Source organism: Chaetura pelagica, unplaced genomic scaffold (genome assembly GCF_000747805.2).
Source record: "Chaetura pelagica isolate M959 unplaced genomic scaffold, ChaPel_1.0 scaffold244, whole genome shotgun sequence".
Taxonomy (NCBI): Eukaryota; Metazoa; Chordata; class Aves; order Apodiformes; family Apodidae; genus Chaetura; species Chaetura pelagica.
The window spans coordinates 3,837,252-3,851,923 of NW_009953719.1; the positions used below are offsets into that span (position 1 = coordinate 3,837,252).

Consider the following 14,672-nt stretch of genomic DNA (forward strand, 5'->3'; position numbering starts at 1 on the left):
TTTTTTTTCTGTCAAGGATGTTTTCATTAGCAGCTTGGTGTTCCTCCATTGTTTAACACTTTCCTTTAGCTTCAAATAACTCAGTTTAAGCCCATTATAAAGCAAATGAGCTCTTCCTAAACAATTAAAAATGGCCAGCAGAAGATACTAGTTTCCTTTCTCAAAGTATAAAGCTTCCTCCAGATTAAAAAGAAAAAAACCAAACGGTTAGTAGGGACAGGAAACATGACTGACAGATGGAAAGATGGCTCCCAGGTTCACAGCTGACTTGGCATGTTAAAAATCAGTGCTCCAGCAACCCCAGCCCATGCTCTCCTTTGGAGGAGGTGGTGTCCTCCCCAAGTGCTCCTTGTGTCCTGCACAGCTGAGGAGGGACTTGAGGGTGGGATGCAAGGCAAGGGAATAAAAGGGATAGGCAGGAAAGGGACTGTGTGGGCTGCTATGGCTGCTGAAAGGAATCAAGGAGTTGCTTTTCTGGGAGGAGCTGGGTTTGCTGTTAGAGAAGGCTTTAACTGAATAGATTAGAGTTTAGGAACAGATTTAACTAAAGGACTGGCTTAATCTGAATTACAGAGGTCTGTGATGGAGTAGTTCTGCTAACCCAAGATGAGGTTGGATTGAGATTGACACCTGCAATAAATAAGGCACAGCACAGTTTATCAGAGAGGCTCTCTTCCATGTATTCTATGTTATTCATTTCTGTATTATTTATAGACACATATGAGACACATTGTTCTTTCTCCTATGCAAAATTTACCGTTATGAAAAGTGAATCCAGTACCACAGAATCACTGAGTCACCAAGGCTGGAAAAGACCTTTAAGATCATCAAGTCCAGCCTATGACCTATCACCACATCAGCCAGACCATGGCATTAAGTGCCACATCCAGCCTTTCCTTGAACACATTCAGGGATAGTGCCTCCACCACTTCCCTGGGAAGGCCATTCCAATGTCTAATCACCCTCTCTGTGAGGAAGTGCTTCCTAATATCCAAGCTAAATCTCCCCTGGAGCAGCTTGAGGCCATGCCCTCTTGTCTTGTTGCTGGTTGCCTGAAAAAAGAGCCCAGCCTCCTCCTGGCTACACCCTCCCTTTGGGTAATTGAAGAGAGTGATAAGGTCCCCCCTGAGTCTCCTCTTCTCCAGGCTAAACAACCACAGTTCCCTCAGCCATTCCCTGTAAGAATTTCCCTCTAGTCCTTTCACCAGCCTTGTTTCTCTCCTCTGGACCTGCTCCAGCACCCCAATATCCTTCTTGCAGTGAGGGGCCCAGAACTGCTCACAGCACTCGAGGTGAGGCCTCACCAGTGCTGAGTACAGGGGGAGAATCACATCCCTGCTCCTACTGGCCACACTATTCCTGATACAAGCCAGGATGCCATTGGCCTTCTGGGCCACCTGAGCACACTGCTGGTTCATGTTCAACCTGTTGTCAACCAGTGCTCCTAGGTCCCTCTCTGCTGGGCTGCTCTCCAGCCACTCTTCCCCCAGCCTGTAGCGCTGCCTGGGGTTGTTGTGGCCAAAGTGCAGGACCCTGCACTTGGTCTTGTTGAATTTCATGCCATTGGCCTTTGCCCATCAACCCAGACTGTCCAGGTCCTCCTGCAGCTTCTTCCTACCCTTCAGCAGATCAACACTCCCCCCCAGCTTGGTGTCATCTGCGAACTTACTGAGGGTGGACTCAATCCCCATGTCCAGGTCATCAATAAAGATAGGACTGGGCCCAGCACTGATCCCTGGGGGACACTGCTGGTCACTGGATGTCAGCTGGATACAGCTCCATTCACCATCACTCTCTGGACCCAGTCATCCAACCAGTTTTTGACCCACCTGTCCAAGCTGTGGATTGCTGGCTTCTCCAGGACGATGCTGTGGGAGACTGTGTCAGAGGCCTTGCTGAAGTCGAGGTAGAGCACATCCACAGCCTTCCCCTCATCCACCAGGCAGGTCACCCAGTCATAGAAGGAGATGAGATTGGTCAGGCAGGACCTTCCTTTCCTAAACCCATGTTGGCTGGGCCTGATCCTGAGCAGGAAGTTATCTTCTACACATTCCAGAAACATCCTGGATTGTCCCCGTTCTGCTGTGTTGTACTTCCAGCAGACATTTGGCAAGTTGAAGTCCCCCACAAGAACAAGGGCTAGCAAATGCGAGACATACCTAAGTTGTTGAAAGAACATCTCGTCAGTCTCTTTATCCTGGTCGGGTGGTCTGTAGCAGACTTCCACTAGGATATCAGCCTCATTGGCATTCCCTTTTATCCTTATCCATATACATTCTGCCTTGGTGTGTCTAATATTGAATTCTAGGCAGTCAAAGCACTTCTTAAAATATAATGCCACCCCACCACCTCTCTTGCCTTTCCTGTCCCTTCTAAAGAGCCTGTAGCCATCCTTTGCAGCGCTCCAACCATGCGACTCATCCCACCACATTCCTGTGATGGCAATTATATCATGGTCTCCCTGGTGCACAATAGCTTCTGACTCCTCTTGTTTATTTCCCATGTTTTGGGCATTGGCAAATACACACTTGAGCCACAGTACAGATATCCCGACCACTTGCGTGGTTACCAACCTGTTAGTGAGGCCTATGTTCTTGTTGCCGCATTTATCCCCATTTCTTGCCTTGATTGGGACAGCAGACTGGCAGCCATCCTTATGCTCATCTCTGGTGAGCCTGGTTTTGTCCCCATCCCCCTTCAAACCTAGTTTAAAGCCCTTTCGATGAGCCCTGCTAACTCACGCCCCAGGATCCTTCTCCCCCTCCGGGTTAGGCTTCCCCCACCTGTCACCATGCCTGGTGCCCTGTAGGTCCATCCATGATCGAGAAAGCCAAAGTCTTTACTGCTGCACCAGTCCTGAAGCCAGGAGTTAATCTTCTGGCTCTTCCTATTTATCCCCTCATCAATCCTTGCTACTGGTGGGATAGAGGAGAACACCACATGTGCTCCTGATCCCCTAAGTGGCCATCTCCAGAGGCCAGAAATCTCTCTTCATTGCCCCTAGACTTCTGGAAGCTACCTCATCACTGCCTACTTGGAATAGCAGTAACGAGTAATAGTCTGAGGGCCAAACTAGGGTAGGGAGCTTCCTCCATATATCCTTAACCCTGGCCCCAGGGAAGCAGCTGACCTCCCTGAGAAGTGGGTCTGGCCTGCATAGAGGGCCTTTGACTCCCTTTAGAAATGAGTCATCTATGACAAGTACACCTCAGCCTTTTTTTTTTTAACTGAGGTGGTTTCCATGCAAAGTACAGACTGACTTGGCCTCAGTGACACCTCCAAGTTTGGTGAACCATCATCCACATTGCCGTTTGGTTCTACTTGAAGAGCATTGTATCTATCTTGCAAAGTCACCTGGAGAGGGGGAACTCTGGTGACCCCCTTGCCATGCTGCTTTCGCCGTGCAGAAACTCACTGCCGTCGCTCCTCATCCCGTAGGCCATCACGCTCAGCCAGGCAGACAGGGGACAGGCAGAGGTCTGCATCATGAGGCTAAGTCATGGCACCAACAGTCTAGCTCCCTCTTGCACTCCCTGATACTCCTAAGCCTCTCTCCTTCCTCCTCCAGCTGTGCAACCGTGCCGAGAAGATAGCTTATCTGCTGACACAGGACACAGCTGGTGTCTCTGCTGTTCTCCAGGGGGAGCGACAGGCTGTGGCACTCCCTACAGCCAGAGACCCAGAGCCCCATATGTCTGTGGGGAACCTCCGTTTGGGTTGCACCAGTCCTCCTGGCAGAAGCTTTTGCCTGGGTGGAAACCATGCTTAATCCTCTTTCTTTTCTAGTTGGTTTTAAGGACCTCTCCTCTCACACTCACCCACTCGCCCTGCTTGCCCTGCCCTCTGTTACTGCTGGCTCTGCCTGCTCTCCTCATGGTCTTAGACTGAGATGAAAATATTATGTGGAGAAGACAAGTTCTAGGCACAGCTACAAAAGGATGACAACAGCTTTTGCAAAGAAGGGAGAGGAAGCTGAAGGAGGTGCAAAGACCAAGGAAAATTAGAGCAAGAACAGAGTGCATTTGGCAATAATATAAGAGGGTTGGGAAAGCACCCAGGGTCTGGGGTCTGACTCTCTAATTTGTCTGACACTCTGGAGAATGCTAACTTGCTTTAAGGCAGGTTTTCTTCACCTCTTTGCCCACAGAATTGGGACTTACTTCTTATATTATTCTTATCTGGTCTTTCATTGTTTTCTTGGTGTGAGAGAGTAAGATGCTCTAAAGTTTAGAATAGAAAAAAACAGGCTGTGGAGCAATGTAGTAGGAAATGAGTAAGAATCATTACTTTGAATGGGAAGAGGAGCGATGTGCCACCATCACGTATATGTTTGGTGGAATGTGGCTGCTCTATGGCCACATGGAACCAAAAAATCCTTTACATCAGGGAGGAGCTATGTAACCATATTCTCGAATGTGTCCAACTAGCTGGGAAAGCTATTCCATGGTAGGCCAAAGTTGCAGCTACATGGGTATTTTTGTGGGGGCTGGCCCAACTAAAGGCACTGTCGCTGACAGTGGATTTTAAAGGTTTTTCTGTGCAACCAGGCTGGTAATGGCAGTGAGACATTCTTGTGTAGACAAGCTGGCAAGACACCCTTGCAGTTCCCTGATTTCTTTTTCTGATCATAGTATGGTATTGCAGTTTCTCTGTTTTTATGTGTGCTTCCAGGAGAGCCACAGGACCTTTTGAGTAACGTCAACAGGCTAAGGTTCCCCAACAGAGACATTTAGATTGCAACTTAAAACCAAAAGGTAGAAAACAAACTAAACGGTGCTACCAAGGAAGTACTGGGAAGATGAGTGTGCTGTATATTCTGTAATGCTAAAGTATTCTACACAGAGCTAAAGCAGCTAATCCCCAACATTTCACAGAGTAGGGCTTTCAAATTGGCAGCTTCCAGGTTAGGAGTTCACTTGTCACTGAAGAGTTGTGTGTTGCTTCACAATGACACACAGCTTGGCAGGGACTGAAATTGGAAAACATACAACCAAAAATGTTTGCAAAACTCTGACATATACAAGTAATAATAAATTTATTCTCCCATAAGGTTTCTCTAAAACAAACAAAGCTAATGAGAAGAAGAGATTTTCTGTGTGAAATGTCTGGTCACAGCAGTGCGACTCATTATAGGATTTATACTTATGCTTCCCTAATGCAACTTATTTTGAACTTCCATTTGGTGCTAGTTTCAGTTTAACAAAATATAACATTAAGAAGCAAAAGCCCCAATAAGTGGGGCTTGCACACTCATCAGAAGGCTTTGTGGTTTTAGTTAGTAAGCCATATTACTTGCTGGTGTTTGAATTTTTGTTGCAGAGGTGCCATGCAGTTCGATCCCTGAAGACTGGTGAAACCATTGCTGCCCACAGAACATCCTGGGGACCCCTGTGTAAATCAGCTGGTGAGTAATCAATAGAGGCTTACAAGAGAAGGGCACAGAGTAACCACCATTTTAAGAATCTTTGTCACTGGTGAAGGAACCTGAAAAACAGTGACGCAACGTTTTCCTGCCCCTCTGCATATTTTTCTGAGGAGCAGATGTTCTTACTGAAGTCATGTGGCAGTGTGGAAAGCATGAGCCCTCCTCAATGAAGTGACTGTCAGCTTGTCAAGGGGATGTAGAAAAGAAAGGATAAAGTGCTTTATGTAGCTATTTGCACAGGGTAGCAAGTTCAACAGCCACAAAATTAGTTATTACAATTGTAAAGCGTGAAAGCATTTTTGATCTTTTAGATTGCAGTTTTTCAAGTGTTTACACTGTTGTTGGCTTGCAACTGTATTGAGTGCTGAAGTCCAAAATCAGAGGAGGCAAGAAATTTGTGTTGGCTTCATGACTACCATGTGGAAAGGTGACAGAGCCTCCCTGGTGCACAGCACCTTTGTTAATCTGGCAGAGTGGTACAGTACAGGTTAGCAGAGCCAACACCAGCCCTGTGTACAAGCAAGGCCAAGTTTGTTATGCATCTGCCACTCCTGCATTTACCCTGATTGATGTTTTCAAGGGCAACTGTGACCTCTAACATCATCAGTCATCGGTCTCCTCCAGCCATTTGCATTCATATCTTACTCATGTAAAACACTCGTTGAGAGTATTTGTGTACACCAACACCAAAGTTTTAACACTACTGCGCATAGACAGTCATAGAAGTCACCCCCTTTCCTCCTGCTGGTTGCTTGTTTTGCCAGTCGCTTAAGGCTCTTTTGACCATGGAGATAAGTTAATGGTGGACAGTTAATGGATTCAAGCTATTTTTTCTCCTCTATTGTGATGGTCACAATGTTAGTTTAGAACTTGAAACAGACTCTGACTTAGCATATTGTATTTTTCTTGTGTTTTATGCAAGTATCAGTCTGTTAGAATAGGCCTTCAGTGTTCAATTCTGACTTAGCTATTTTTTTAAATCTTAGCAATTAATACAGCTTTCTTTGTGCAGCATGTACCAAGTAGATCTCACTCCCACTTTCAGTGGAGGCCCTGATAAATCTGTACTATTGAAAAATTGTCACTAATCAAAAGGAACTCTGATGAGAGGAGGTTTGTTTCGGTTGTGCTACATCAATTCCTAGACAAAGGTGGCGCTACTGGATGTTGTCTCCTATTTCTTTCAGAAATAAGCATAAATATATTGTGCAACACTACTTTGGCCTGTCTTGGAATGATGCCCTGGACTTTAGGTAGCTCGGACATCACTACTGCATACTTCTGTGGTTGCCAACAGGACCTTTTTGTCAAAGGTTTTGTCTCTAATTACAGGCATCTATGCATTAGTCTCCTGTGCACGTCAGGTATTGCACAAGTACTTTGCTAAATAAGAGGTGTCCTGAAAATGTATGCAAATAGATGTTTTTGTAGGTGCATCAAGCACTTACAAGAAGGCATTAGAAGTGTACAAGAGTACACTACAAACATGAATAGAGGCATGATGTTTAAGGGAGAGGGCATTCTTCTTGCGGATTTGGAAAATACTTGGAAATGTCTACATGTGAACCAGGTGAACGTGTCCTGCTGATGGTCAATGAGGCCTAGGGAGACAGCTGGCAACAAGGGACTTGACTCTTGTCCACTCATAGGCATTTAGTGCTTGTTACCCATGGTGCCCCATTCTTTCCTTCTCCTCAACATCTGGGTGTTAGTCTGGAAGATAATAGGTCTCCTGCAGGTCCCATGCCATGTCTGCCAGGCCTGTGCAGACATTGGAGACACCCTTGGGCTTTTCACATGGCAGCAGGTGCCTGTGCTCAGGCTACAGAGTTTAGCCCCTGGTGACCACTTCAGTGTGACCCACTCACCTGCCTCCACTGACTGCACCAGCCAGGTCTCTGCTGATGAGAACAGGAGCTTAGAGACCCAGCACACATGGAGAATCCTTCCTAAATACTTTGTGTTTAGCTGTTACATATGAGATAAATGAAAATCCAGCAGTTTTTAATAATAATAGAAAAATGGGGGTCAGGGTTAAAATGGGAGAAAGCTTCACCTCTAGGGTAATTCTGGAAGTAAGGCAGCAGTTCAGAAAGTCACCAGTGCTGATCCTTTAATTCTTATGTTAACAGAAAATTGTAGAGTCCAATTCCAGAGACACATCATACTCATGTCTGCAGGGACTCTACACTTGTATGCAAAAAGAGAACTTAGACTGTGGCTCACAGGCCAATCACCCTCCCCAAAAGGCTGACTCACTTCTGTGTTACAGCTCTGTGCTTCAGCAGACATACTGGCTAATTTGTAGGCAAAGCTGGTTTCTTACCCCAGGAAGACTTGGGAATTTCAAAGCTTTTTTTTTCTTTCACCTCTTGTTTTTTTTTAGTGTCTGATCTGAAGAGAGAGATGGAGACTGGGATAGGAGTTGGATACACCATCCTTATTGTCTTTGCTGTGTTTGGTTTTGTGCTGGGATTTGTGAGCCTTCTCATTTTCTGCTACCAGCGAAAGACGGGAAGATACAACTTCAGAATCAAGTCTGACAACTTTAGCTACCAAGTGTTCTATGATTAGCAATTTCCAGGTTACCAAATGAATCATGACCAGTTACTTTTTTTAGCTGTTTACTCTTCCTGAAATGGTTAAATGCTTCCAGATGAGCATCCTCTGCTTAAGGGTATTTGAACTTCTTGTCCTGTTTGCTGTGGTTGAAGGTTGTAGAAGTAAGAATGAAATTCATTCTGTTCATCCCTGATTACAAGTGCTCCAGACTATGGAGGAGGAAGGCAGCCTTCTCTTCTTCATCTTCCTTAATCATTTTGGTCTCAGTCAGAGTAAATGACACACCACTTCAGAAGAACACCAACAACCAGTCCCAGAGACTGGGATGGACTGTCTGTCTAGAGACCAAAGAGAAGGTATCTGAAACTCCTTGGTACAGCTCCAGCAGCTATACAGTTCCATCCCTGATACAGGTCGCACAAAGGAACTATAATACAGTGGAAAAGGCATACCTAGGTCCATTAAATTAAAACCTGTATACGAAGCCTCTGAGTCTCTTTGCAGGGAGAAGAATGGCTTGTCTTCATGCATCATTATGCTCTCATCAGTTGTCACAGATGATTGCAACACTTGATAGTAATGGGAATTCTTGAGTTGTGCAATGATGTAGCATAAATGGTATTTTCAGACTTAAAGTGCTTATACATGATCAGCATGTTGAAGTCTCAGCTAATGGCTCCTTTTAGATACTGGAACAACTCATCTCTTCTTCCCTATGTATTTACTTTCTTTGGAAAGTAGTTGATTACCTTTTTCAATCATGATTAGTTTGCTTTTTATTTTTTTCTAGTTGGGTCGTGTCTCATCACATGGAGAACTGAAGCTTGCCCTCACTTAGCATTTCATTACTCTTCACAATGGTGGTCATGACTGGTTGCAACACTGACTTTTCCAAATTATTGTCACATATAAAAGGCTTCTGTGTCCCTTTTACATTTGTTTCTTAACAGTCTGGCTCTTCCCTGGTGTCCTAAGAACTAGTCGTGACTGCAGCTTCAGGTTGAAGCTAATTTTAGCAGTTTTTACTGTGGATAAAATAGAAGGGAAAAAAAAAAACAACTTAATGGTTCTCTATTCAAGTTCTAACATTTGGCTCTCACACTGTGCCACATTGCTATGTGCCCATGTTAGCATTAGTTCTGCCAACACTATTGACAAGGTGCATGTTTCTATAAGTATTCCAGTAAGTAAATCAAAAAACCCTGAGAGATTTCCTTTCCGTTTGTAATTCACTATTTACTTAAGGTGAGGTCAAAGCTCTAAGCTACAGCAAAGCTGAAGACCTAATTGTGCAATGCCTTAAGCATACAGAAGCTGGAGAACACGTATTGGATTTGCCATCAAATAAAGTAAGGCACCATGAATCTGCGGCTTTACCTACTCAGAATTTTCTTCAGCATGAGTTTTGAGATTTGATTGTAAATTCTTTAATTGACAAGGACACAGTGGGAAAAAAACCAAACAAACACAAAAACACACAAAAAATCCAAACAAAACTATTTTTACTACTGACAGCCCATGTTTCTCCAGATAAGTCAATTGGTACTTATGTATTCTGTTTAATTAGATCACAATGATTATGCAGTCGTGCTGCAGAGCATGCTGCCCACCCATGTGAGAGCACTCCAATTGCAACACAATAGTTATACATTTGGCCAGGATTTTGCCTGGCTGTGAGACCCTACAATTAGCGCAGCAGCAAAGGTTTAGCTTACATGCTCCATTGGCTACAACAACAGTCTGTTCAGCTAGAAAAACTGGATCCAAAATCTTTTCCACACAGTAAGCAGGACTCTTTTCCTGGAGCACTCTTCCCTCTGCTGACCCAAACCTCCACTTCAGTGAGTATGTTAGAAGATAGGAGAGTAAAGCAGTGAGGTGACTTGTCCCCAGCACCACTTGGGTCTAATTGCTTTATGCACTCCTCCTACACAGTGACAGAGGCTGCTGTGTCAGGGTCTTGGGCAATTCAGTAATTTACAGTGTATGAGCTAATTCCTCTTAAAGTTCAATGGACACTGTTATAGATAACCCTTCAGTGGAAACTGGTCATTAACTTGAACTCACAAATGCTCTTAGTAGCCTTTTACTACTTAGTACCATTTAGATACTCCTATTTTGGTACTGGAATAGCATTGGAAAGCTGCTTTTCTATCCTCCTAGTTCAGTTTCTGATAGGTAATATGGTTACTGGGAAATGACTTCTACACTTTGCAAAAGGTTGTACTAATCAAGCTTAGAGGTTATAAATACACCTTTTAAATGTATCAATAAATTTCATTTGCATTCTGCTTATGACTCAAGTAAATCTAAAAAGGAGTACAAATCTTTGACTTGTATTTTCCTTGATGAAACATCAGTTCCCAAATCCTAATACAAAAAAAGATGCATTTGGTTGCAATTTATTAATGAAACTGAAAATTATCTTTCCAATCTTAGAGTCTGATGAACATAGCCATTAGATATTGTTATGTAGGAGTCTCTTACTCAGTTTGCTCTCAAATATACGAATTTGCTTTCTGTACATAGTGAAAGGATAAGCTATTTTATTATAAATATTTTTCTCGTTCTTAGTACTTACAATCCTGAACTGCCTGAAAGTGACAGGATTAGAGGTTTGCCTATTGATTTCAGTGGAGTTCTGCCACTTACAAAAGCTGAGCAGTAGTCTTCAGGATGAAATGAAAAGCAGTGGCTTGGTTTTGATACAGTGCATGCTCAGCAGAAATTGCTACTGTGACTATCTGAGTCTGTTTAGTGGAGTTTCAATGTCTCAATAAAAGCACTCCTGTAACTTATTGCTGAATTTTGTAGTTATATTTTCCTTTTAGGTATTAAGATGTGTACTGTGTGGATGTGGCAACCTCTGAAGACCAGGTTGCTGCATCCAGTGTAGATGGCAGTTTGCTAGCTGGGCTGCACAGCTACTTCCAACTCCTGTCTGTTACCCATGCTGTGTGCATTGGTATAGAGGCAAGTAAATTGAGCTATTGACAGTGTCACCTTTTTAGAGGAACATACCCTAATTCCTTTGAGGCCTTTCACAGGTGTTTCCTGTGAATGAGGAAATGTATGAGGTACAGTAGGATCCCTCTATCTCTACTGTTTCACCCCATCTGCTGCTCATACAAGGTTTGTTGGCTTTTGAGGGGTCATTTTAAACTGCTGTAGTCAGTTCCCCACATCAGTCATCAGGCTGTTTCACCAAACAAGTAGTCCTGAGACCAAGGAGAACTCTTGTAGAGAAGCAGGAATAACTATCTTCACTTTCCTTTCTTGTGTTGCCCACCTTGTCTTCTATTAACGAAACACTGGCTCTAGATAATAATTGGAGACAATGGTTGAAAAACGTGTAGAAATAAAATATGAATGTTTACTTTTGACCTCTTACATGGTTTCCTAAGAAGCACTTTAGGCCAATAGTATCAATGAATCTATTGTTAACTGAGGACACAAGACTGATGTGCAAAATGCTCATTATTAACTTTTTCTCTAGTATTATAATGTTGCCAAACTTTGGTCCCAGCAGGGTTGGGAAAAAGCTGAGACAATTGGAAATTTTCCCTGTCCATTAAAATATAAAGAAGCAGATTTTTTAATGCCTGTTCGGAAAGTTTTCTTGTAGGCTGCGGAAGGAAACAAATTAAAGGAACTGAAAACATGTAACTGCATTTGATCTAAAAACATGATGTTGGCTATAATCTGGTAGAAAGCCTAGAGCACAGAGCCACCTAATGGCTTCTTTGCTTTGCTCTGTGACATCTCTGCCTGGGGGTTTGTCCTGCAGGGCCTGTGGCAAACCTACAACTGAATAGTATCCTATCTGTAGAAATATTACCTTTCTTCAAGACCCCTCTCGTTTTTTTGCAGACTTCTCTTCTCCCCTTGCTGTCTCCTAATCCTAGCAGGCCCATTGTGGACAGTCCTTCAGCCTCAAGTCTTCAGGGAATCTCTGCCTTTTTCTTCAATTCACCTCCCTCTAGCTGGGTGCACAGCAACTACCTTTTGCTACAGACACTCTTTGGTACATAGTCTGGACGTGACACTGTCTGTCAGAGGGTAACACAGGAGACTTGTCAGTGCAGCACCTTTCCACATGCAGTAAATTCCCCTGACAGTGCTCTCTGCCTCTCCTTCCCTTCTTTGCCAAAACAGATTTTTTCCTCTGAAATCCGCACAAAGAAGAGTTTCAGAGACTTAATACAGACACAAAAACATGGACACTAAAAACAGTCATGAAACAAGTATAAAAGATGAATTGAGAAAACGCCAGAATGTTTGGAGATACTAAGGAAAAGTGTGGTAAGGGACCAAAACAATGAAGTTCAAATGCTGTGTGGAAGTGTCAGTAATAAATCACTCCAAGTAGTGCTTGCAATGGATACTGAAATGTCCTCTCACACCATTATCTTTGGAGCAGTTGGTGCTCAGCCGTACCTAAGTGAAGACTCTAAAAGTTTTGGGGTGGTTAGGGTAAATGTGCTGCCTAGAAACTGGATTTGTTGAAGTAACTGTAAGGAATGAAAAAAAAACAACCATCCACAATAGTTTTAACAACCTACCTTTGTGAGCGTTTTGGTGTAGGTTAGACAAAATTCAGCAGGTTTAGGAATACTGCAATTACACATTGCAGAGAGCTTGATTTGACACCACTTTTCTCCCTTTTTCTCTCCCTGTCCTTTCAGAGAAAGAATTAGGGGGAGTGTTTTTTCCTATGCAGGTTTCTCACATACAAAAAGATTTGATAACTTCTGCAAAATTGCAAGTATTTGTAGGCACAGATGAAATAATAAGCTTTAGTTCAAATAATGATTTTCTCCTTTTCCTGCTTTACTGTGGAAGTAATAAATTTCAAAAGAAAAGTGGTGTTTCTGTTCCATGATCTTTCTGTTCAATTCTGTAAAGAACACAATCTCTTGCTTTTCTGTTTTGTGTCTGCTTTTGCTAGAGAGAACTCCAAGGAGAATTGGAACCTAAGGACAACAAGAGGAGAAAATATGCCCCAGTTAGTCTGCTGATGGTGCAGTGAATATTTGTCACCTTGCTACATGGGACATTTTACTCTTTCCTCAACTTTTCTTTTGAAAAATCCAAGGGAAAAATAAGAAAGCTTGATATAAGCATTGAGAAATGTTGGGGAACTCCAGGCATGGTGGCATTGTGGGGCTACTTTCACTGATGTTTGAAAGTGGATCAGACATAGTGCAGCAGGTTATGGGGTAGTAGTATTATCAACAGGCTGACTCAAAACTGTCCCAAAGCACCAAGAAACTCTTCTTGCTCCAGGATTGTGAAGGTGACTCTAAAGCTCAAGAAAAGGTTGCCTTTCTGACAGAAATATCTGGGTCAAATTTTCATTTAGATAAAATCTTTCCAGCAAACAATGTCACCATATCCTTGGGAACATGCTGGCAGCTAATAACACTATTGATAGCATGGGTTCTTCAAGACTTATGTTCGGTAATAGTTAAACTCTTCAAAGCCACTCAGAAAATGTCTGGCTTTGCCTCTTGTACCACCTAGAGCTTTGATAATTCTGGTCACAAACAATGCTCTAATTTATTAGCTGCCTTCGGCATGTGGAAATTTGAAAGGATGAAGGAAGTACTTCACATCAATATGTTGAACAAATATGGCTATTGCTTGTACATGGAGATAGAAGGATCTTGTGTTTGTTCTAGTGCCAGCCTTGAGTGCCTAATTACTGAGTGTTATAAATTAATAGCTTTCTTAAGCTTAGCCTAGCTTATATAATTGTTCACTGTGTCATACCTGCTCAGTGAGAACGTGACATTGTCCACTGAATTACTCAGCAAAGAATGTGAAAATATGGCTGAAGTGGAACTTGAAATGGGATGTTTACTGAATCCAACTTAATTTTTTAAATAACAGCTTTTGCAGAGCACAGGATCAAACCAAATGCCACAGCTCTTGTCTGTGTCAGTAAGGCATCAGTCAACAGTAACAGCTGAACAAGATGCTATTGGCTTCTGGAGGTGTTTTCTTAATGTCCCAGAAAAATTATTGGCAGCTACGTTTATGCAGTCCATTTAAAAATCAACTGACTTATCCTCAGGAGATACTAGATACTGCCACCAATTTCCTGAGTTTCTCAGCATTTATTTGACTGTCTTTTCTCCTCCTTTTCACTTGTTTGGCTGCAAGTGTGACATCTTACTCTTAAAACAGAAGAAGGCACCTCTGTTTTCTTACAGGTGTATGAGAAGCTCCACCTTGAAAGTTTAGTCTCTCCCTGAAATGACATCTAACTCTCACCTGACTTTTATGAAAGCCAAAGTCAGTATGTCAGTATGTCCAGGCTGTGGTCCTTGTCCTATATGCTGGATGTCCTATATCCCAGATGTCCTATATCCTGAACTTCTCTTCTGAGACACTACTACTGAGGGTAACATACCCTCTTATCGTACTCCCTAATACAGATGTTTGAAGGTTGCATGGCCTCCCTGCGAAGGTATATTTAGCAATTTCAGGATTGTTATTTCTAGCACTTCCCCCCAAATTTGTTTCTTAAATTGATATTGTTTTTTTCATGGAATAAAGCCAATACACATTAGAGAAAGGAACAGCTGAGATGGCCTATGCTGCTGACTTACTGCCTTCCTTTGTAGTAACCACAAATGGTAGTGTCTTCCAATTGATACAAGCAACATATATTTATACTATG

General features: G+C 42.9%; 1 protein-coding gene across 1 annotated transcript in view; it reads left to right on the top strand.

Moving 5' to 3' along the window:
- Positions 1-7,999, top strand: part of UMODL1 (uromodulin-like 1) — a 69,493-nt gene extending 61,494 nt beyond the window's left edge. The window contains exons 20-21 of the mRNA XM_010000455.1: positions 5,320-5,404; positions 7,812-7,999. Of these exons, the coding sequence (XP_009998757.1) occupies positions 5,320-5,404; positions 7,812-7,999 (273 nt within the window). The remainder of the gene's footprint in view (positions 1-5,319; positions 5,405-7,811) is intronic.
- Positions 8,000-14,672: the final 6,673 nt, after the last annotated feature.